This window comes from Cynocephalus volans, chromosome 14 (genome assembly GCF_027409185.1).
Source record: "Cynocephalus volans isolate mCynVol1 chromosome 14, mCynVol1.pri, whole genome shotgun sequence".
Classification (NCBI taxonomy): Eukaryota; Metazoa; Chordata; class Mammalia; order Dermoptera; family Cynocephalidae; genus Cynocephalus; species Cynocephalus volans.
In genome coordinates, this window is record NC_084473.1 from 91,489,344 (window position 1) to 91,508,987 (window position 19,644).

General features: G+C 47.8%; 1 protein-coding gene across 2 annotated transcripts in view; it reads right to left on the reverse strand.

The window, feature by feature from the left end:
* The window catches only part of FAM178B (family with sequence similarity 178 member B), a 98,003-nt gene that overhangs the window by 27,293 nt on the left and 51,066 nt on the right, over positions 1 to 19,644 (reverse strand). For both annotated transcript variants that reach the window (XM_063078949.1, XM_063078948.1), the window contains 4 exons: positions 18,774 to 18,888; positions 13,053 to 13,146; positions 12,569 to 12,745; positions 12,278 to 12,375 (listed from right to left, as the gene is read on the reverse strand). In XM_063078949.1, coding sequence (XP_062935019.1) covers positions 12,278 to 12,375; positions 12,569 to 12,745; positions 13,053 to 13,146; positions 18,774 to 18,888 — 484 coding nt within the window. The remainder of the gene's footprint in view (positions 1 to 12,277; positions 12,376 to 12,568; positions 12,746 to 13,052; positions 13,147 to 18,773; positions 18,889 to 19,644) is intronic.

Here is a 19,644-nt window from a genome sequence, read left to right on the forward strand (position 1 = left end):
CATCTACAACCACTCACACCAGCATGGAGGAATCCACACAAACACAATGTTGAGCCAAGGAAACCACACGCAAGACAGAACACTCTGCACAGTCCCATTCATATGTTTGAGAACTGGCAAAATGAATCTATGTGATGGAAGTCGGGGAAGGGGTTTCCTCTGCAGAAGGGAATGCCTACAAGGTGCCCGAAGGGGCTTCTGGAGAGCAGGTGACATTCTGTCCTGTGGTTGAGTAGTGTTTATTTTATTTTTTATTTTATTTATTTTATTTTTTCAAAAGATGACCGGTAAGGGGATCTTAACCCTTGACTTGGTGTTGTCAGCACCACACTCTCCCAAGTGACCTAACCAGCCATCCCTATATAGGGATCCGAACCTGTGGCCTTGGTGTTATCAGCACCACACTCTCCCGAGTGAGCCACGGGCCGGCCCGGTTGAGTAGTGTTTACACAGATGGTCTCCTCTGCAAAGTGCATTTGTGTCTACCTGGGGAGTGTTCTTTCCTTCACACATATTACAAGTAAATAAAGAGGCACATACGGACAATCCCAACCCAATTGCCTTCCTCCTCCCTTTCTCTCTTTATTTCTTGGAATTATGATAAAATCATAGAACCGCAGCTTAGAAAACACCTTGAAGTCACCTAATCTAATGTCTGCACATCCATCCATTTACTTTCCTTTGCCACATCCCCATCAAATGTTCATTCCTCCAAAGGACATGCAGTATCTGCCAAGACACTTATTGGACTAACCAAAGGAAGTCATTCCACATGTTGCCACACACTTGAAGGAAGATGCTGTATTCCCACGGCTACCCCTCTCTAGGCACAAGAGCCCCACTGTCCCATCCTTTGGAATCTTTTTGCCATTTTGGTCTGGGCCTTCTGAAGGCCTGGGGCTTGTCAATGTTCCCCTTCAAGTGAGATGCCTGGAGCAGAGGCTGATGCCCATTTTCTTGGCAGCCCCAAGGCACACCGCAGTTAACAGATTGAGCCCAAAGTCTTTTTTCGCATGTCTTGCTGTCAAATCCCATTTCCCAGATCCTGCTCTTAATTGTGCAGCTGGGTCTCTCTCTTTGACTCAGCCCATCACTACAGTCTGTTGAGATTTTCCGGGATCTTCAATTTGCTGTCAGTTGTATTTGTGTCATCTGAATCTGGCCACTGTTCCATTAAAGGCCTCATCAAAGACACTGCTTCTGCTCGGGGTGGCCACAGGGGCCTGCCCTGCAGGTGGATTCTGACAGCCAGCAGCACCTTTTTGATGAGGGGCCCTCCTAATTCTACCATCGTTCAGACCACACTTCTTCACGTTGTCACCAAGATACGATGACAGCCTCTATCAAATGCACTACAAAAACCTAGACACACGTACTCTACAGTCCTTTCCAGAGTATGATTTTGGCTAATTGGTCAAAAAACGCATGGGCTAGTCTCGTGTGACTTACTCTTAGGACTCCTAGGAAGCAGTGCTTCTTTTTCTAAGCCTGTGCTCACAAACCATCCCCTGGGGAAGTTGTGCTGAGGGGCACATCAAGCACCGTCGCCCCCATCTCCCAGAAGCCCTCCCACCTAGAGAGGCTCCTGCAGGGTCAGGGTGTCCAATCTGCATGTCTCCCAGCACAGAGGTGGGACATCCTTCCACTGGAAGGGACTGAACCTCATTCCACACAGCTGGGTGCTATCATATAGTGTCCTCTACTACTTTAGGCTTCGACCTGACCAATATTTGATTCCAGATGAAAAATTATTCTACTTGACAAAGACAGAAGCAAAATAGGAATTACATAATGCTGTTCCCTCTTTGTCAGTGTTAATACTTCACTGTCAGCCCAAAACAGAACTCCTTGTTTTGAAAATAAGTACACAGAAGCCCCCCTATGGCCCTGGCATTTCCCTACAAAGCTACTGCTGGTCTGTGCTACTTGTCTGCTTGCCTTGCTTTGTGTCCTTCTTTCTGTCTTTTGTGACTTTCAAAACCTGAGATCATGGACCGGCTGCAGGTGCAGCCCCTGTAACCTTTACATACTTCTCCCTTTTTCCTCACTAGGTTCATCTGCAATCCATACTCAAACTTTCAGCACAAGATCTCCCAGCCACCTGGGCCATCTTTCTTTTTAGAATCTGCTACTAAAAAAAAAAAAAAAAAAAAAGAATCGTATCTCTTTCTCTGTGCCTTTTTGAAATCTGCCCTCCAGAAGCAACCACTGCACAAGCGTGTCGCTGAGCCCCTCCTCCAGGCCAGGTTCTAAGGACACAGAGAACAAAGTCACAGCTCCTGTCCTTACAATGCTCACAGCCCAAGGGGTCAGGGAAGGGAGCCAGCAATCAGAGCCCTGTGTTAGCAGGTTGCTTGCAAGTGGAGGTACATTGGCCTAAGCCTGGTTAACCAGGCAAAGAGGAGGACAGGAGGAAGCGGCCTCTCTAGGAAGAGGGAATAGATGTAGGAAAGCTTGAAGGCAAATGCTCATCATGAGTATAGGTGGCTGTGAAGTTCCAGGATGTGGCAGGAGCATGGGGGCCTGCAGGGGACAAGGCAGGATTGAGAAAGTGGGCACAAAGGCCCTTGAACACCAGCTGGGCTGCTGGAATTGCACCCTGAGGATAAAAGCCTGAAGAATTTTAAGCAAAGGAGCTACGTGACCAGATGTGCATGTGAAAGCAGGTCACAGTGCTGGACAGCAAGGGACAGGTCAGCCAGGAGAGAGCCTGGAAAAAGATGACTGAATTCCCCTGCAGAAACCCAGGGGCATCGTAATAAGAGCCTGAACTGAGACAGTGAGGGTGACGAGGAAGGATGAGTATCATGGGAGACTGAGAAACTCCAAAGGACAGAGTGTATCCCAGGACTCCAGGCTTGGGGAGTGGGCAGGTGCTGATGCCATTCATAGAGCCATGGGAGATGGGGGAAGTAGGGGTGAGGGGTGGTCCTCCTTGGAATGTAATGACTTCTATTTCCCACATGCTGAATCTGAAATACGTGCCCACACAGATCTGGTGCTTAGCAGAAAAGTCTGGCCAAGGTATTCATACAGGAGCCACAGCATGTACTTGGAGTTGAAGCCTTGGATATGGAGATGGTGGGTCAGGTTGGCTCCCTCAGAAAGTGGACTCTGAAATGGAGATCAGCATACAGGAATTTACAGGGGAGGGAGGAAGGAGGGTACCCTTAGAATCAGCTTTTGTAAAGGAGTGAAAGAAGCAGGACTGAGCACAGGGGAAAGCTGAGCTTTCCCAGTCACAGAGGCCTTAGCCAATCCTGCAAAGAGCTCTGGAGCTGCTGCAAGTTCTGAACTGAGGCAGTGGGGCAGACCTTTGTACCCCTAGCACTGGGCTGCTCCCAAGGAAGGGCCCAATCCTAGGTTTCTGAAGGTGGATCAGAGGCAAAATGTCCACCAAACTGAGAAGGAATCTTGAGACTGAAGAATGAAGCAGGCAATTCCATGCGGTAAAGGGCCCTGGGGAAAGCTCTGGTGCCCACATTGCTGCTCTTATCCCCAGCGTGCAAAGGCCTGAGGACCATGAAGACTGCTTTCTGCCAAGGCTGCCCACACTTGTACTTTACCCAGTGGTTCCTCCTTGGGGGTCCTCGTTGGCTGGCCACCTCAGACAGAAAAGATGCTGAGAGGATACTGGGGAGCTCCAGGCTTCATGGGAAGGTGGAGAACTGGGCCAAGGGATGTGGGCGGCAGTGGCCCAGGCAAGATCCCTGCCTGGGAAGAGCCTGGTGAGGGCTGCTGTCCCTGGGTCCTTCCCTCAGGAGCATCCAATTGGTTAAGCCTAAATCTCACTCCCAGGAGGTGGAACAAGGGAATATCTGGCCCTCAGCATCTGTGCAGGGGGAGGCACCATGAGGAACTTCACCCAGCACAGGAAGCAGTCCAAATTCAGGGAACCCCCCCAAAAAAACCTCCAATGTATTTCCATCACAGAAGCAAAGATAAGAATAGAGCCAAGGGGCTGGCTGGTTAGCTCACTTGGGAGAGCATGGTGCTGATAACACCAAGGTCAAGGGTTTGGATCCCTGTATGTCAGCGCCAAAAAAAAAAGTTTTTTTTTTGAGCTAAAATTTTGTCATTTGCTTATTCACCAAATATTACTAAATACAAGTAATATTCTAGTCATTTTTCTAGGTGCTGAGGATACAGCCATGAAGGAGACAAAGGCCTCACCCTCAGAGAGCTTCCACTCTGATGGGGGATGGGGCAGATAACACATGGATAAGTAAATTTCAGGTACTGGTAAGTACTGAAGAAAAATAAAGAAAAGAGAGTTTCTGGAGAGGCCTGAGGTGGGAGCTAATTTGGAACAAATGATCAGCTGAGGTTTCTCTGGAGCAGTGACATGTGGGTGGAGACTCCCAGGAAGTGAAAGTGCGAGTCTCCTGCAATGCAGGGGTGGGAGAGATATCAACGTACAAGTGCCTGGCGTATCCCAGGGACAGTGAAGGGAAAAGCAGTGGGCAGGGGCCAGGTCATGAAGGAAGAAGGGGTCTTCTATTTTAAAAACTCCAGACTTCTCCCTAAGATGATGCTGAGCCTTGGAAAATTCTGGAGCAGGGAAGTGATTCAATTGCTTATCATAGTTCTTTTATTGTTAAATGTTTTAGGTGTGATAATGATGTTGTGGTTATGTTTTTTAAAACCCCACAAAGTCCTTATCTTTTAGAGATACCTACTGAAATAAAATGATAACAAGTCTGGGATTTGTTTTACAATGATGTGGGGCAGGGGTTGGGTGGGGTGGGGTGGGGGTAGGGGTGAAAGAATCTGCATGGCCATCAATGAGTATTTGTTGAGATGGAATATGGGGGCATGGAGTTCATTGTACTATTCTCCCCTTTTGTATATGTGTTGAAATTTTCTATAACAAAACTTGAAAAAATTATTAAATAAAAGTGATTCTGTCTAGATGACGAGAACAGGCTGTGGGGGTAAGAGCAGAAGCCATGGGACGAATACGGTACTTGGAAAGAGAAACAGCCCAAAGAGCAATGTAATATTAATCTCAACACCCAAAGGTTACTTTTTCCTCCAAACAAAATTGGGATCACACTTTACATAGGGTTTTATAGCCTTTTTTCATTTATGGTTATTTCATTAAGCTTCCTTCCATCATAGTATAAAATCTTCTGCATAGTACAGGTGGAACTTAATTTATGATGGGGCACTGAGGTTGTTCCCAACTGCTCACTGTGATGAACATCACTATGTCAATAAATCTTTGCTCACTATCTAGATCTCCGAGGTTAAATGGTTTGTGGAAGGGTTGGCACATTTTTGAATCGTTTCCTTGATTTTGCCAAATTGCCTTCTAAAGGGATTACATGGACATGCACACTGTGAGCAGCGGGGCATATGCCTGTGTCCTCACCCCCTTCCAACACCGGGCAGCATTGTCCTTTCAGATCCGTGCTAACTTACTGCCAGGGAAGAACTCTGCGTCACTGTCAGGGCATTTTGTGGCCTGTTTTTTTTTTTTTTTTTAAAAGATGACCGGTAAGGGGATCTCAACCCTTGGCTTTGTGTTGTCAGCACCACGCTCAGCCAGTGAGCAAACCAGCCATCCCTATATAGGATCCGAACCCGTGGCCTTGGTGTTATCAGCACCGCACTCTACCGAGTGAGCCACGGGCCGGCCTAGTGGCCTGTTTTTGAAAGCCTTCATCTGCTCCTCCATGTGACCAGGTGGTCTGCTTAAGCTAGTTTCATCTTCCCCTGTATGTTGAAGGCCACGGTAAAGCAGCACGCACAGGATGTGTAAGAAACAGCCACAGATGGTGAAGGAGGCGGATCCCCAAAGCCTGGAAACATCAGCTGTCAGTGGAGTGGACAGCCTCCCTCTTCCTCCTGACGGGACTCCTGCGAGTGGCTGCAGGAGTTTGCTCTGAGCACATGCTGGAGACCCTGAACAGGAGCTGGGATGGCACAATCCTCTTCCCAAAAGCTCCCCAGAGACATCCCAGTGGGGCCACCATCCCAAGGCAGACTTCCTTTCAAAAACCTCTTCTTCTCATTGGCCCCATTTCAGGTGGTTTGCTCTGGTATTTACTTTCACGTTTCATGGTTAAGTTCAACTCTTCCTTAAATTTGCAGTGCATCCCATGAAGTCTTGATCAACCAGGCGAGGGGCCGGGGGCTGTGGTGCACAAATGTCAGTGGGAGTTCTAGCTTTGTGCTTAACCAGTCGAATATACTAAGAGTTTGACAGCCACGCCTGGTACAACAATCCACCCTTCTTCCCGGGGTCAGTCTGGGCACTGGGCCCAGTGGGGCAGCCACCAGGGAGGGCAGAACAAGGCAGACAGCAAGCTCCTCCAACAGCGCCACTACAGGGAGCATAGGGGGCGGGAGTGCTAATGAAAGACCCACACTGAATACAATGTGGCTGTAAGAGAGAATTAGAAGCTCTTTATGACCCAATTTGGAACGACTGCCAAAACATACCTTGAAGTGAAAAGCCATTGCAGGGAGAACATGCATATACATGCACATAGGCACAGATGGAGACTGGCAAGGGCTGGGGGCTCAGGCACGGGGATACGGCACATTTTCTATATCTACTCCCTGGGATCTTTTGAATTTTGTGCTATTTGAATGCTACATCTACTTAGAAAGAGAAACAAAATGAAATTTCTAAATAAATAACACTCATGCTGATGAGGAACCCTCTTTCCTAGAAAAGCCCTTGGCACAAGGTATACCTTGCTGACGTGTCTGTCTGAAAGCCAGGTGCAGGAGGCTCCCTTCTATTCATTCCTCAACACTAAAAGGGCACCTACCGCGGGCCCTGGAGCTACCCTGTGAAAGACACTGATTCCTGAAATCACAGCTTAATGTGGCTAGCAGATGACAAGCAAAGTTGTGAATTTAGGATATGACAAAAGTAGCTTCAAATCTGCTGAAAAAAGATGAATCCAGAAATCAACCCACACACCTACAGCCATCTGATCTTTGACAAAGGCACCAAGCCTATACACTGGGGAAGAGACTGCCTCTTTAGCAAATGGTGCTGGGAGAACTGGATATCAATATGCAGGAGAATGAAACTAGACCCATACCTTTCACCATATACTAAAGTCAACTCAAAATGGATTAAAGAATTAAATATACACCCTGAAACAATAAAACTTCTTAAAGAAAACATAGGAGAGACACTTCAGGAAATAGGACTGGACACAGACTTCATGAATACGACCCCAAAAGCACGGGCAACCAAAGGAAAAATAAACAAATGGGATTATATCAAACTAAAGAGCTTCTGCACAGCAAAAGAAACAATTAATAGAGTTAAAAGACAACCAACAGAGTGGGAGAAAATATTTGCAAAATATACATTTGACAAAGGATTAATATCCAGAATATACAAGGAACTCAAACAACTTTACAAGAAAAAAACAAGCAACCCAATTAAAAAATGGGCAAAAGAGTTAGGTAGGCATTTCTCTAAGGAAGATATACAAATGGCCAACAGACATATGAAAAAATGCTCAACATCACTCAGCATCCGGGAAATGCAAATCAAAACTACACTGAGATACCATCTCACCCCAGTTAGGATGGCTAAAATCCAAAAGACTCTGAACGATAAATGCTGGTGAGGTTGCGGAGAAAAAGGAATTCTCATACATTGTTGGTGGGACTGCAAAATGGTGCAGCCTCTTTGGAAAATGGTATGGAGGTTCCTCAAACAATTGCAGATAGATCTACCATATGACGCAGCTATCCCACTGCTGGGAATATACCCAAAGGAATGGAAATCATCAAGTTGAAGGTATACCTGTTCCCCAGTGTTCATCGCAGCACTCTTTACAATAGCCAAGAGTTGGAACTAGCCCAAATGTCCATCATTGGATGAGTGGACATGGAAAATGTGGTATATCTACACAATGCAATACTACTCAGCTATAAAAGAGAATGAAATACTGCTATTCACAACAATGTGGATGGACCTAGAGAGAATTATATTAAGTGAAACAAGTCAGGCACAGAAAGAGAAATACCACATGTTCTCACTTATTGGTGGGAGCTAAAAATAAATAAATAAATTCAAACACACACACACACACACACACACACACACACACACACACACACACACACACACACACAAAACCCCGGGGGGGCCGGGGGGAGAAGACATAACAACTACAGTTCCTTGAAGTGGATATGACAAGCGAACAGAAAGGACGTTGTTGCAGGGGAGGGAGGAGAGGGAGGAGGGAGGGACGTTTTGGTAATGGGCCGCAATAATCAACCACATTGTATATCGACAAAACAAAATTAAAAAAAAAAAAATAATAAAGACAAAAAAGAATTGGTGTTGGGACCACTGGCTCTTTGGGGGTGGAAAAATCAAGTAAGATCCTTGTCTCATACTTAGGAAAAGTAGATTCCAGATGGGATTGAGAGTTGATAGAAACAAAGTTATGTAAGTACTAAAAGAAAACGAACACACTATTTTTATAGTTTTGGGGTGGGCAAGACCTTCCTACTTTATTTATGTATTTATTATGAATATTCATGAGATACAAAGCTAATTGTCACACCTCGTGCCCATGATGTGAGGGCCAGATTCATACTGGGGGCATACCCACTACCAGATATTACTTTTGTACCCCGTGTCCCCAACCCAATTATCCCCCAACCTCTCTTCCACTCCCCCCCCACCCACTCCACGTCATAGCCCTAGGAATGTTCCCTCCCTCTGCAAGACCAATGCACTACAGTGGTCTTGCTTTCCTTCCTTCCTTTCTCTCTTACCTCCCACATGTGAGTGAGCACACACAGTATTTATCCCTCTGTGCTTTGCTTATTTCACTCAACATAAGTTTTTCCAGGTTCATCCATGTTGTTGCGAATGGGAATATTTCGTTCTTTTTTATGGCAGAGTAGTATTAAATGGTGTAATACCACATTTTCCTTATCCAGCTGTCCATCGATGGACATTTAGGTTGGTTCCATATCTTGGCTACTGTAAACAGAGCTGCGATGAATATGGGAGTGCAGGTATCCCTTCGACATGATGATTTCCATTCCTCTGGGTATATACCCAGAAGAGGGATCGCTGGATCATATGGAAGATCTATCTGTAATTGTTTGAGAAACCTCCATACTGTTTTCCACAGTGGTCGTACTAATTTACAGTCCCACCAACAGTGTAGGAGTGTTCCCTTCTCTCCACACCCTTGCCAGCATTTGTTATTCACTGTGTTTTTGATCATAGCCAGTCTAATTGGGGTGAGGTGTTATCTCAATGTAGTTTTAATTTGCATTTCCCTGATGACTAGTGATGTTGAGCATTTTTTTACGTATCTGTTGGCCATTTGTATGTCTTCCTTTGAAAAATGTCTATTCAGCTCCTTTGCCCATTTTTTAATTGGGTTATTTGTTTTTTTACTGTATAATTGCTTGAGTTCTGTGTATATTCTGGATATTAAACCCTTGTCGGATGCATAGTTAGCAAAAATTTTCTCCCACTCTGTAGGTTGCCATTTCACTCTGTTGATTGTTTCCTTTTCCTGTGCAGAAGCTTTTATTTTGATATAGTCCCATTTGTTTATTTTTTCTTTTGCTGCTTGTGCTTTTGGGCTCATGTTCATAAAGCCTGTGTCCAGTCATAATTGCTGAAGTGTTTCACCTATATTTTCCCTTAGTATTTTTACAGTTTCAGGTCTTATACTTAAGTCTTTAATCCATTTTGAGTTGATTTTAGTGTATGGTAAGAGATGCATATCTCGTTTCATTCTTCTGCATGTGGATATCCAGTTTTCCCAGCACCACTTATTGAAGAGGCAGTCTTTTCCCCAATGTAGATTTTTGTTGCCTTTGTCCAATATCAGATGGCTATAAGCCTGAGGGGTGATTTCTGGGTTCTCAATTCTACTCCACTGGTCTGAATGTTTATTTTTATACCAGTACTATGCTGTTTTGGTTACAATAGCTTTGTAGTATAATTTGAAGTCAGGTAGTGTTATGCCTCCAGCTTTATTTTTTTGTTCAGGATTGCTTTGGCTATTTGGAAGACCTTCCTACTTAAGATAGAAAGATTCAACTGAACAAAAGTCTCAGTCAACTCTCTGTACTATCTATGCAACTTTCCTGTAAATCTAAATCTATTCTAAAATAAAAAAACTTGAAAGAGTTAAAAACAAAACAAAACAAACAAAAAATTCCAATTCCCTGAAAGATACTGCACATAAAGATTTTAAAAAGAGAATTTACAACCTTAGGAGAAAATACAGTGTTTGCAACGTACATAATAAGCAACATGTAAATAAATATAGTTAATAAGAAGATAAAATAAATACTTAATTGAAAAATGGATAAATACCAACAGGTAATTTACAGTAAGAGAAACACAAAAGGCCAATAAACACATAAAAAGATGCTGAATTTCACTGGCAATTGGCGAAATGAAAATCAGAACCACAGGATGACATTTTCCTCTCACCAGACTGACTAAAACTAAAAAACAAAACTGAGAATACATAGCATTAATGAAAATGTGGAGAAACAGGCATTTTCAAACCCATTTGGTGGTATCATTAATTGGGCCAGCTTTTTTTTGGAGGCCAAATTTTAAATGTACTTACTTTAGGGCTGCAATTTCACTTTAAGGAATTTCACTGGATGAATGTCCAGTATTAGGGGACTGGTTGCACATACCAGGGAATACAAAGCAGCTAAGAAAAAGAATGAGGTTTATCTCAAACATGCACACACACACACAACTCCCCCCCCCCCAAAAAAAACCAAACACAACTAACATGGCTGAGTTGGAGCAAATGGGAAATTGGGCTAGATGACATGGGACCTGGGACACCAGTCTGAGGTGTTGGGACTTGGCCATGCAGGCAGTGGGGAGCAAGGCAAGGCAGAGACATGATAGTTACAGGTATCCCAGGTATCCACAGAGGACAGATCTCAGGGGAGGAGAAAGAGATGGAATGGCTCTGCTACTCTCCAGGTGAGATGCAGAATGCAAACAGGTGGGGGTGGGAAGGAGGAGACTGATTTAGGTGACTGATTTAAAGTGGCCCAGACAAGGTCAGTTTTACCATTTATCATGCAGTTGACATGGAGAGGCAACCATAAATAAGAATTTAGGATGCAGAAGGCAGAATAGACAGGATCTAGGGATGAAAGGGATAATGAAGTGGGAAGGAGAGAATCTATAGGACTGCAACTTCCAGCTTGGGCAACAGAGTGTATGAGCTGTTTGGGGATAGCAAGGAACTGGGAAGCAGCGGTCAGTCTCTCCAGATGGAAGGGAAAGAAGTCCCAGGTATCTGGGCTGAATGGAAACGGCACCTACTGAGGAACCTACAGGCTTCCAGCAGAGCTTCCAGAGCCCGATTCTTTCAAATATAGAGCAAAACCTTCCATTTCAGGACTGTGAAGAGATCGCCTCTCTTCAACCAGATTCACAGGAAAGAGTCTGAGCTCCCCACCTTGAGACTGAAGTTGAGCCTAGGATGACTGTGTCTGACTTACTCATTCAGTCAATGAGCAGAACATTTGCCTGGCTGAGCCCTGGGGGTGTGAGGCGGAACTAAACCCAAAGCCTGCTCCCAGTAGCCAACGTTGGGAGGGAGTTGCAGGGGAGCAGGCCCCAGTGGAGGATAACTGTGGTGTCTGCTGAAGCCTGGGGTAAGAAGGGGTATCACTCTAGGTGGTGGGAGCTGTGAATGGACAGGCCCAAGGAGGAGAGTAGCTGGGGAGTGGTCTGCTCAGGGAAGCACAGGGAAATGCCCAGGCTGTGGCCCACGGTGGGAGAAGGAAGGTGGAAAGATGAGGAGAGACAAGGCCAGGGCCAGCCAAAGGTCTTATCTTCTCCTGGGCTGACTTTGATTGTTCACCTTATTCGTTCATTCATTCAAAAAGAATTTACAAAGTGCCAACAGCGTGCCAGGCACCATCGTAGATGTGGGGCAATATTGCATGACCCGGAAAAAGTACCTGCTCTGGTGGAGGTGACTGAGGAGAGAGATGGCCATAAACAAGAAAACAAGAAAGAGTAAGATAATTTCTGGCAGAGATAAAAGCTAATTGCACAAGGCAATTGTTTTGCTAATAAGACCATCTTAAGAAAATTAGGGTGTTTTTTTTTCCTCATTTGTAAAAAACTCATTAGTGAGTTGTATTTTTAGTTCTTCCCAGGGTTTAGAAATTGGGTAGGAGGTTTATTGGGGCTGATGGGGAGGATTCTGGATCCCTACAGGACCCAGTGCAGATGAGTGTTAGAGGGAGAAGGCAGAATGGGAGAAGCACCCACCTGCTCCGGGAGGTCACGTCCAGGAAGAACTGCACGAGGGCCAGCAGGTTGTGGTGGTGGTTGGACACCCAGCTCAGGCCACAGCACAGCTGCTGGAGCTGTGGGGAGAGGGGGCATCCAGGTGGGCTGCTGGAGGAAGCTGCCTTCCACTCTGACCTTGCCCCGCCGCTCAGGGGAGGAAGGAGAAGGTAATGGAGGCAAGGACATCTCGCTGACCTCCAAGCAGTGCCACACCACCCAGGGTGCTGTAGTGACAAAGCTGTGTGGGGATCAGGCTCAGGGGCAGGGTACCTTCCCCGGCCACTCCTGGATGTTCTCGAGGAGCAGGAGCAGTAGCTGCTGGAGATCAGTCTTGGGCAGCAGGCGGAGCCCCACGTCCAGGCCTGTGTGGCACAGCAGCTCGATCAGGCCCAAGAGATCCCTGTCAGTGTAGGCCCATGGCTGGGCCAGGGTGCACAGCATCAGGAACTGGAGAGAAAAGAAAGTGCTGGGGCAGGGCAGTGGGGAGAGAGGACTGGAGGACACGCTCCCTAGGAGATGGTCAGGCAGCAGGGGTGGCACTGGGGGCCGCTTTAGCCGTGCTGGGTAGGGCTGAGAAAACAAGCAGTAAGGCCTGGATTCGAGGTCCCTATGGGGTCCTTGGGTGGTAGCACAGGCATTGAAGTGTGCACTTTCTGCAGCATCTGTCCTAGCAGCTGTGACAGTGCTGAGCTCACTGCATTATGTGCTGAATAGGTCGGATTGCGCCCTGGGGTGAGGTGGGTGCTTGACTCACCTTATAGATGTAGTTCAGGCTAATGTCCAGGGCAACCTCCTGGGGAGTGTCCTGCTGCTTATCCCAGCTCAGGTCAGCCTCACATGTAAGCACTCTAAAGTAAGACAATAACAACAGAACAATACAGAATGCAAGGAAATAAGAGGAGGTGGGCATAAGGGGACAACTGAGGTAGAGAGGGAGGCCTGCACATGCTCAGGAACAGAGAATTCGTGAGTGACCCACTGAGGGAGGACACTGCTGCCCTGCAGGCTAGTCGTTTACTGGAGGATGACAAGTCACCCTGTCTTAAAAATAACACTTATTCCACACAGTTTCTGAGGGCCAATAATCCAAGGGTGGCTTAGCTGGGAGGTTCTGGCTCAGGGCCTCTTGGGAGGTTGGGCAGGGCTGCCGTCACCTTAGGCCCCAGTTCTTGCTATGTGGGCCTCTCTGTAGGGTTCCTCGACATGGCAGCTGGCTTCCCCAAAGACGGCAAGCCCAGAGAGAGAGAACACTTGAGAAAGAGCCACAGCCTCTCATAACCTAATCTCAGAAGTGACATCCCATCACGTCTTCTGATTTCTACCAGCACCCTGGCCAGCCTGGCTTGGTGTCAGAGGGTGCTGCACAGGGGTGTGGGCACCAGGAGGTGAGGACCAGTGGGAGCTGCTTGGGGGCTGGGTCTCCCATGCACGGCCACTCAGTGAGGTCTCCAGCTTCAGTTTTCTGGGACACAGAGGGTCTTTCTCAAGAGAGCTCTCTCTGTCCATTTGACGACATTGTCTCTTCCTATGCACTGAAGAGTATGCCATGTGGTGGCTTACATGGGGGTTAGTTTCTAAAGTCAGCAAGTAAGCTAAACACCAGAATAAGAGCAGTCCTTGAAAATGCCTCCAACAGCATCGTGCTGGAGCTAATGTGCCATCTAGGGACGAGCCCAGCACAGCCAGCTCCCTGCTAGTGATGAAACGGACCTGGCTAAATGCCAGATGAGGTCATGCCAGAGCTCTGTAAAAAAGCCCCCTCTTTAAAGGCCAGAGTCACATGCTGGGTGGCGAGATGCTCACAATGAGGGAGGCCTTGGTGGACACCCCTCCACAAGCTTCCCAGGCACCCGGTTCTCTGGACAAGAGACTGAGCAGGATTGCCCTCTTGAATTATTCTCTCGCCAAATGTGCACTGTGGATTTCAAATAAGTTACATGAGTTTATGACAAGGCTCCCTTTACTGTCTCATCCACTTCTCCACTCTTAGGAACCAACCTGGAGTTCCTGAGAGCAGTAGGCTCCCCCTACGTGAAGACACCAATGACAACAACTCTGCTGACAGTGGCTCCGTGCAGCGCCCTGGCCATGGGCGCGGGAAGAGCACCGCTACTGCTGTGCCATTGAAAAGCCTCTGCTCTTCCTCACTTCCTGCCCCTGGTGTTGCTTCTCAGAGGGAAAGGAGGGTTGATCCTTCTCCTAGGCAGCCAGGAAGTTGGCATCAACAAACCAAAGGTGGTGGTGGTGGTGGTGGGGAGGCTGGGTCTGGGCTCAGCCCTTCTTCCAGATTTTAGCATTTATTAGGATCACAGAATGGGTGAGGCTGAGGGCCAGCCCGTGGCTCATTTGGGAGAGTGTGGTGCTGATAACACCAAGGCCATGGGTTTGGATCCCTATATAGGGATGGACAGTTAGCTCACTTGGGGGAGCGTGGTACTGACAACACCAAGTCAGGGGTTAAGATCCCCTTACTGGTCATCTTTAAAAAAAAAAAAGAATGCGTGAGGCTGGCATTTGCACATCTGGGCACATGCTGGGGCTGCACCAGTACGTGAGGGGGTACTGGTTGTGCCTGCCCGTGAGCGTGCATGGGGACACAAGCATGGGTGGGCATGCTTTCAGAGTTCCCAAAGGATGGGGCAGCCACAGAGTCAACTTTGCAAGTCTGCCAAAGAGAAATGGGCTTCGAGACAGTTTGGTGCTGCCAAAGGAAGGAGGGGTGGAGAAAATGTGAGCTGGTGACATGGCTTGTCCAAGCTGGGGAGGGGACAGGTGGCTGTGATGAGAGCCCTCTTCTCCTTTCCAAGTGGAGAGGGTGATGTCCTCCCGGTGTGAGCTCCGGAGTCTCCTTGGCTGCTTCTCCTTGGGAACAGCAGGCTAACAGCCAATGTATTGGGGGTCCCGTATTCCTTGCCTTTCTGAGAATCACCTGACCGAACTGTTGTCTGTGACCACTATTCTGAGACACAGCATCAGCTGATCTCCGGAACTCCACCATGGCCCCCAGCAAGAGGCCACAGAGCACAGGGAATGTAGGCCTGTCAACCTCCCTGCCCCCGCTCCCATCCTGGACTCAGCAGGTTAAAGGCAGGCAGAGAGTCCCATTGTTGGACTCCCTGAGCAAAGCAGCTGCGTGGGTTAGGGCGCTCGATTTGTGGCCAGCATACAGGAGTTGCAGTTTGGGTCCCAAAGACTCTGTTCTATACTCACGAAGCAATCTGACAGGGCAAGTCACTGACGTGTATCTAGGTTTCTGTAGTTGTTCTCCCCAAGGGTTGAAAGATTCAGAAAGTGTTTATCTGTGCAGCACTCTGACACTGAGGTAGAGTGTCTGAGCACTGCAGCCACCATAACCAAGAGCTGTGGGAAGGCACCCCTCAGCCAGGGGGCCCCCTGCAGAGTGCTCTCCTGTAGACCTGTACCGCTACACTACACCTACCCTGTCCCCTCGGCTCCATACAGCAGCACAGGTCAATGCAATGAAGCTGCTGAGCTAATGGATGGGAGAGAGAAGCAAATCGTACCTGGATCGAATTACACTGTCCCAAGATGGCCAGGTACCAGCTGTCCTCTTGTTTGACGGGGTGAGGAGATGCCCTTTCAATGTATTAATTGTCATGTATTTACCCATTTGGCCTCTGCACGAGGCTGCCCTTTCTGAGAACCAGGTGATAGCATGGACTTAAATGGCCAGGCCTGCATATCTGAGCAGGCTCTTCAGTGGGGCTCTGTAATCAGAAAGCAGCCTTGGAGAATCAGCCACAGCTACCTAAGGACCTTCCTCATGTTCCTAAGTGAGACTGGGGGCACCTGCCAAAGCCCACTCTGTGCAGTGGTGTGGGCACAAGGAACAAATGGTAAAAGATGTGACTTTCTCTAGTTGCTATGAGAAAGTCGTAGGGCTGTGTGCAGAAACCTCTCAGCTCCTCGTTTCCAGCCTGGGCCATTATGAGGCTTTGTGGGTGCCCCTGCAGAAGCCCAAGAGGCATCTCTTCTGCCAGGAGGGCCCTAGATGGGGACATCCCTGGAAGTCAACAGAAAAGAGAAATGCCCAGTGTGGAACCACCTGGCACAAGACAAGCCTGAGTTTGGTCAGAAACAAGAACCAGGAGGACCAAGGGGAGAAGGTGGCCTGCCCTGAAGTTTCTCTCATAGCTCACATGTTCATAAAGGATGTCATGCCCTTGGTGGAGGAAATGTTGGAATCTTCATGGTGTTTCCAGAATACTCTGGAGGAGTCATCCTCCAACCCCATCATGACCAGAGTTTTCCCAAGTGCAGCAGCAGCCAGCCAGCAACCTAGGAAACCTATCAGAACATCTTTGCCATGCACCACCTACCCCAGGGAAGACATGGGAGGGATCTCCAACCAGGAAAACCTGCCCGGCCCCAAGTGGCCTGGCAGGTGGTCACCAGCTACTTTTACAGAGCTGCAAGCAGAGAAACTACCCATGGCCATCAGCTGGGTCCTCTGGGACAGTTCTGTATCTTCCTTTGAGAAACAGTGTCAACAGCCAGGCCAAGGTCTGGGGTCAAGGGAAGGAGGCAGGGTGGCAGATCAGCATGTCTGGGTATGTGCCATGTGGCTTGGCCAACTCTGGGGCCCAGCCCTAGGACAACAGGGCTCTGCCTTCCTCCCACACAGGCTTAACTAGGCCTGGTAAGGCTGGCAGTCTGCATGCTGGGTTTGTATTTTGAAGGACTTGAGCTGACACATTTAATGAGCCACAGTTCTCATGCCCACCTGCCCCCTGCTGCCTCTGTAAACCGTAGATTTGTCCTGCAGCATGAAGGGCAGGAAGAAGTCAAATTCTGGAAGGAGAGGTGGAAAGTGGCTCTTTGCAGAGTGGAGCGTAACCTGGTGTGGTTATAAGTCTCTGGCCACCCCCCACTTCCTGGCTAGACACTGGGTGCTCATCAGAGTGGTAAGAAGCAGCTCTTCTGAACCCCATGGGCCCCCCAGGCCCTCCCTCCAACATGTATTTGTTTTTCTAAGTGTAATTCTTTCTCTTATTCATCCGAGATGGTGGTGTGATTGAAGCTCCGTGTTAGGAAGAGGCAAGTGGCTTATTACACCAGATATGGAGCTCCGAGCCCGAAGAGGGAAAGGGGCAGGAGCGCGGCACGCTGGCACATGCATGGGGTATTTATAGCAGAGCCAAGTGTGGTTTGGTTTGGCAGACAATTACTAAACATAGTCGTGGAACAGGTTCTTAAGAAAGCTCTGGCTTTCCCTGCAGAGGAACACTCACTGTCACAGCAAAGGAAAGGGTCCCAGCACCTCCTAGGGCGGAGGGATTGTTGGTGGGTTGTTGGGAGGTGGGGAGATGAGTGGTGGTGATCCTGTGTAACAGCCCATCCAGGTTTCTCAACAATCTGTTATATCTCAAACCAATTTCTCAAAGAATTCTCAATAGTTTAGATGTGCTATACTTTGTATACTTTGTAAAGCAAGACTATGATATTTAATACTTTCACAACCTAGATCTAGTCACCATCTACCTGTCAATAGTTACATATGTATTGTATGGCTCTGTCCCTAGAGGGAAGGGACAGTGCATATGCAAATTAGCATCATTGTCCATCACCACCACCAGCAATCCCAGCCCAGGGCACAAAGGGGGCACTCACAAAACAAAACTGAGTACTGTGGAAATTACATGTGACACTGTGCTTGGTGCTCGTGAGCTGATATTAGGGAATGAGCCAAACAAGAGGCTTGAAGACAGACCGGAGAGACTGGAGCACATCTGGAAAGACTAATTAGGCTGAAAAGTCTGGTTTTCACCAGGAACGAGGGGGCAGCAAAGGCTTGAGTCAGTAAGTGGCAGAAACAGATGGTGGACTGTTATGGATTGATTGATTGTGTCCCTCAAATTTCATATATTAGAAGCTCAATCCCCATTATAACTGTTGAGGGTGGGAAATCCTATTATGGTAATTGAAAGGTGGGACCTTAAGTAGGTGATTAGATTGTAGGATCATGCCTTAGTGAATGGATTAATAATGGTGGTCATGGCTGTGGTTTGGAGGGCTTTAAAAGGAGAGTGAATGAGGAGATTAGTCTTTCTCTCCTCTCTCTGCTCCACCATTTTGCAATGTGATACCCTGTTGCCACTGAAGCCACCACCAAGGCCTTCAGCAGCTGTGTTCCCTGGACTTCAGACTTCCCAGCCTCAGGAACTGTAAGCAATAAATTTTGTTTTCTTTACACAAGACCCAGTTCCACGTATTTTCTTATAAGCAACTGAAGTGGACTAATACATGGACCAAGCGGCAAAGCTCATCCATCCCTGCTTCCTCCTGTCCCCAGGGTCAGAAACATGGAAATTCACATGCCATTCATAGCAGGGTCCTTATATTCACAGGTAGGTGTGCATGGTTGTTCTGTAACTTCCCACCATGTTTGCTAGCGCCCGAGTCCAGTAACTGTGGAACAAACGAGAAAAGGCAGCAAGGAAGGGAAAGTACTCACCCGCCACCGTGCTGGAAGGACCCTAGGGGGTACAGAGCAGGGCTGTGGGCTCCCAGGCTGTGGAACACCTTCATGACCTCTCTCAGTGAGGGGCACCACAAGCGCATGTCTTCATCTGTCAGGCCAAAGGAGGGCAGAGAGTTAGAGAGAGGAGAGAAGGACTGGATGTGCTACTCCCATGAGAGGGGCTGGCCATTATAACCTCCAGCCCGAGGCAACAGCACTCTGCACTATCTGGCACCACAGGTGTTATATGGAGATATGAAGCAACCAGTGGTTTTCAGGTACTTGCTGGAGCTCTGGAACCTGAGGATGGTCTCTTATTTGGTCTTCGTGGTATGGCTGAATTGACATGCATGGGCCCAAGGATGACTGCACCCAACGGTCTACATCAGCAGCAAGCACTATGGGTGCTCAGCTGCCCATAGCTAAGCAACATGAAGATAATGAACCAAAGGCCCCCAAATTGCAAGACTCAGAAGATATCTATCTCAGCCCCTGCAGGCTTTGTGCTACGAACGGCTGAGGGCAGTTCTGTGCCTACTGCTTACTCTCCCTCACCCCTACTGCAACGTCTGGGTGCTCCTCACCCATTGTCCCTGCCGGGAGCATGCCTTGCTCCCTTTTGTAGCCTGGGACATGTCTTCTCAGTAAGTGGGAGCTATGGGTACCAGTCTCTCTTGACCAATTTAACAAAACATGAGTGATAATCTGACCACATCAACAAAGAGGAAAAACAGTATGTGCTCAGGGCCTTTTCTTCTGTCACACTATTTAAGGACATTTTCACAACCAGAAGAGTAGAAAAATACAAAACAATGTGACCGAGAGTATTTTCCAAAGGTGACTGCACCAAGCTCTCCATCCCACC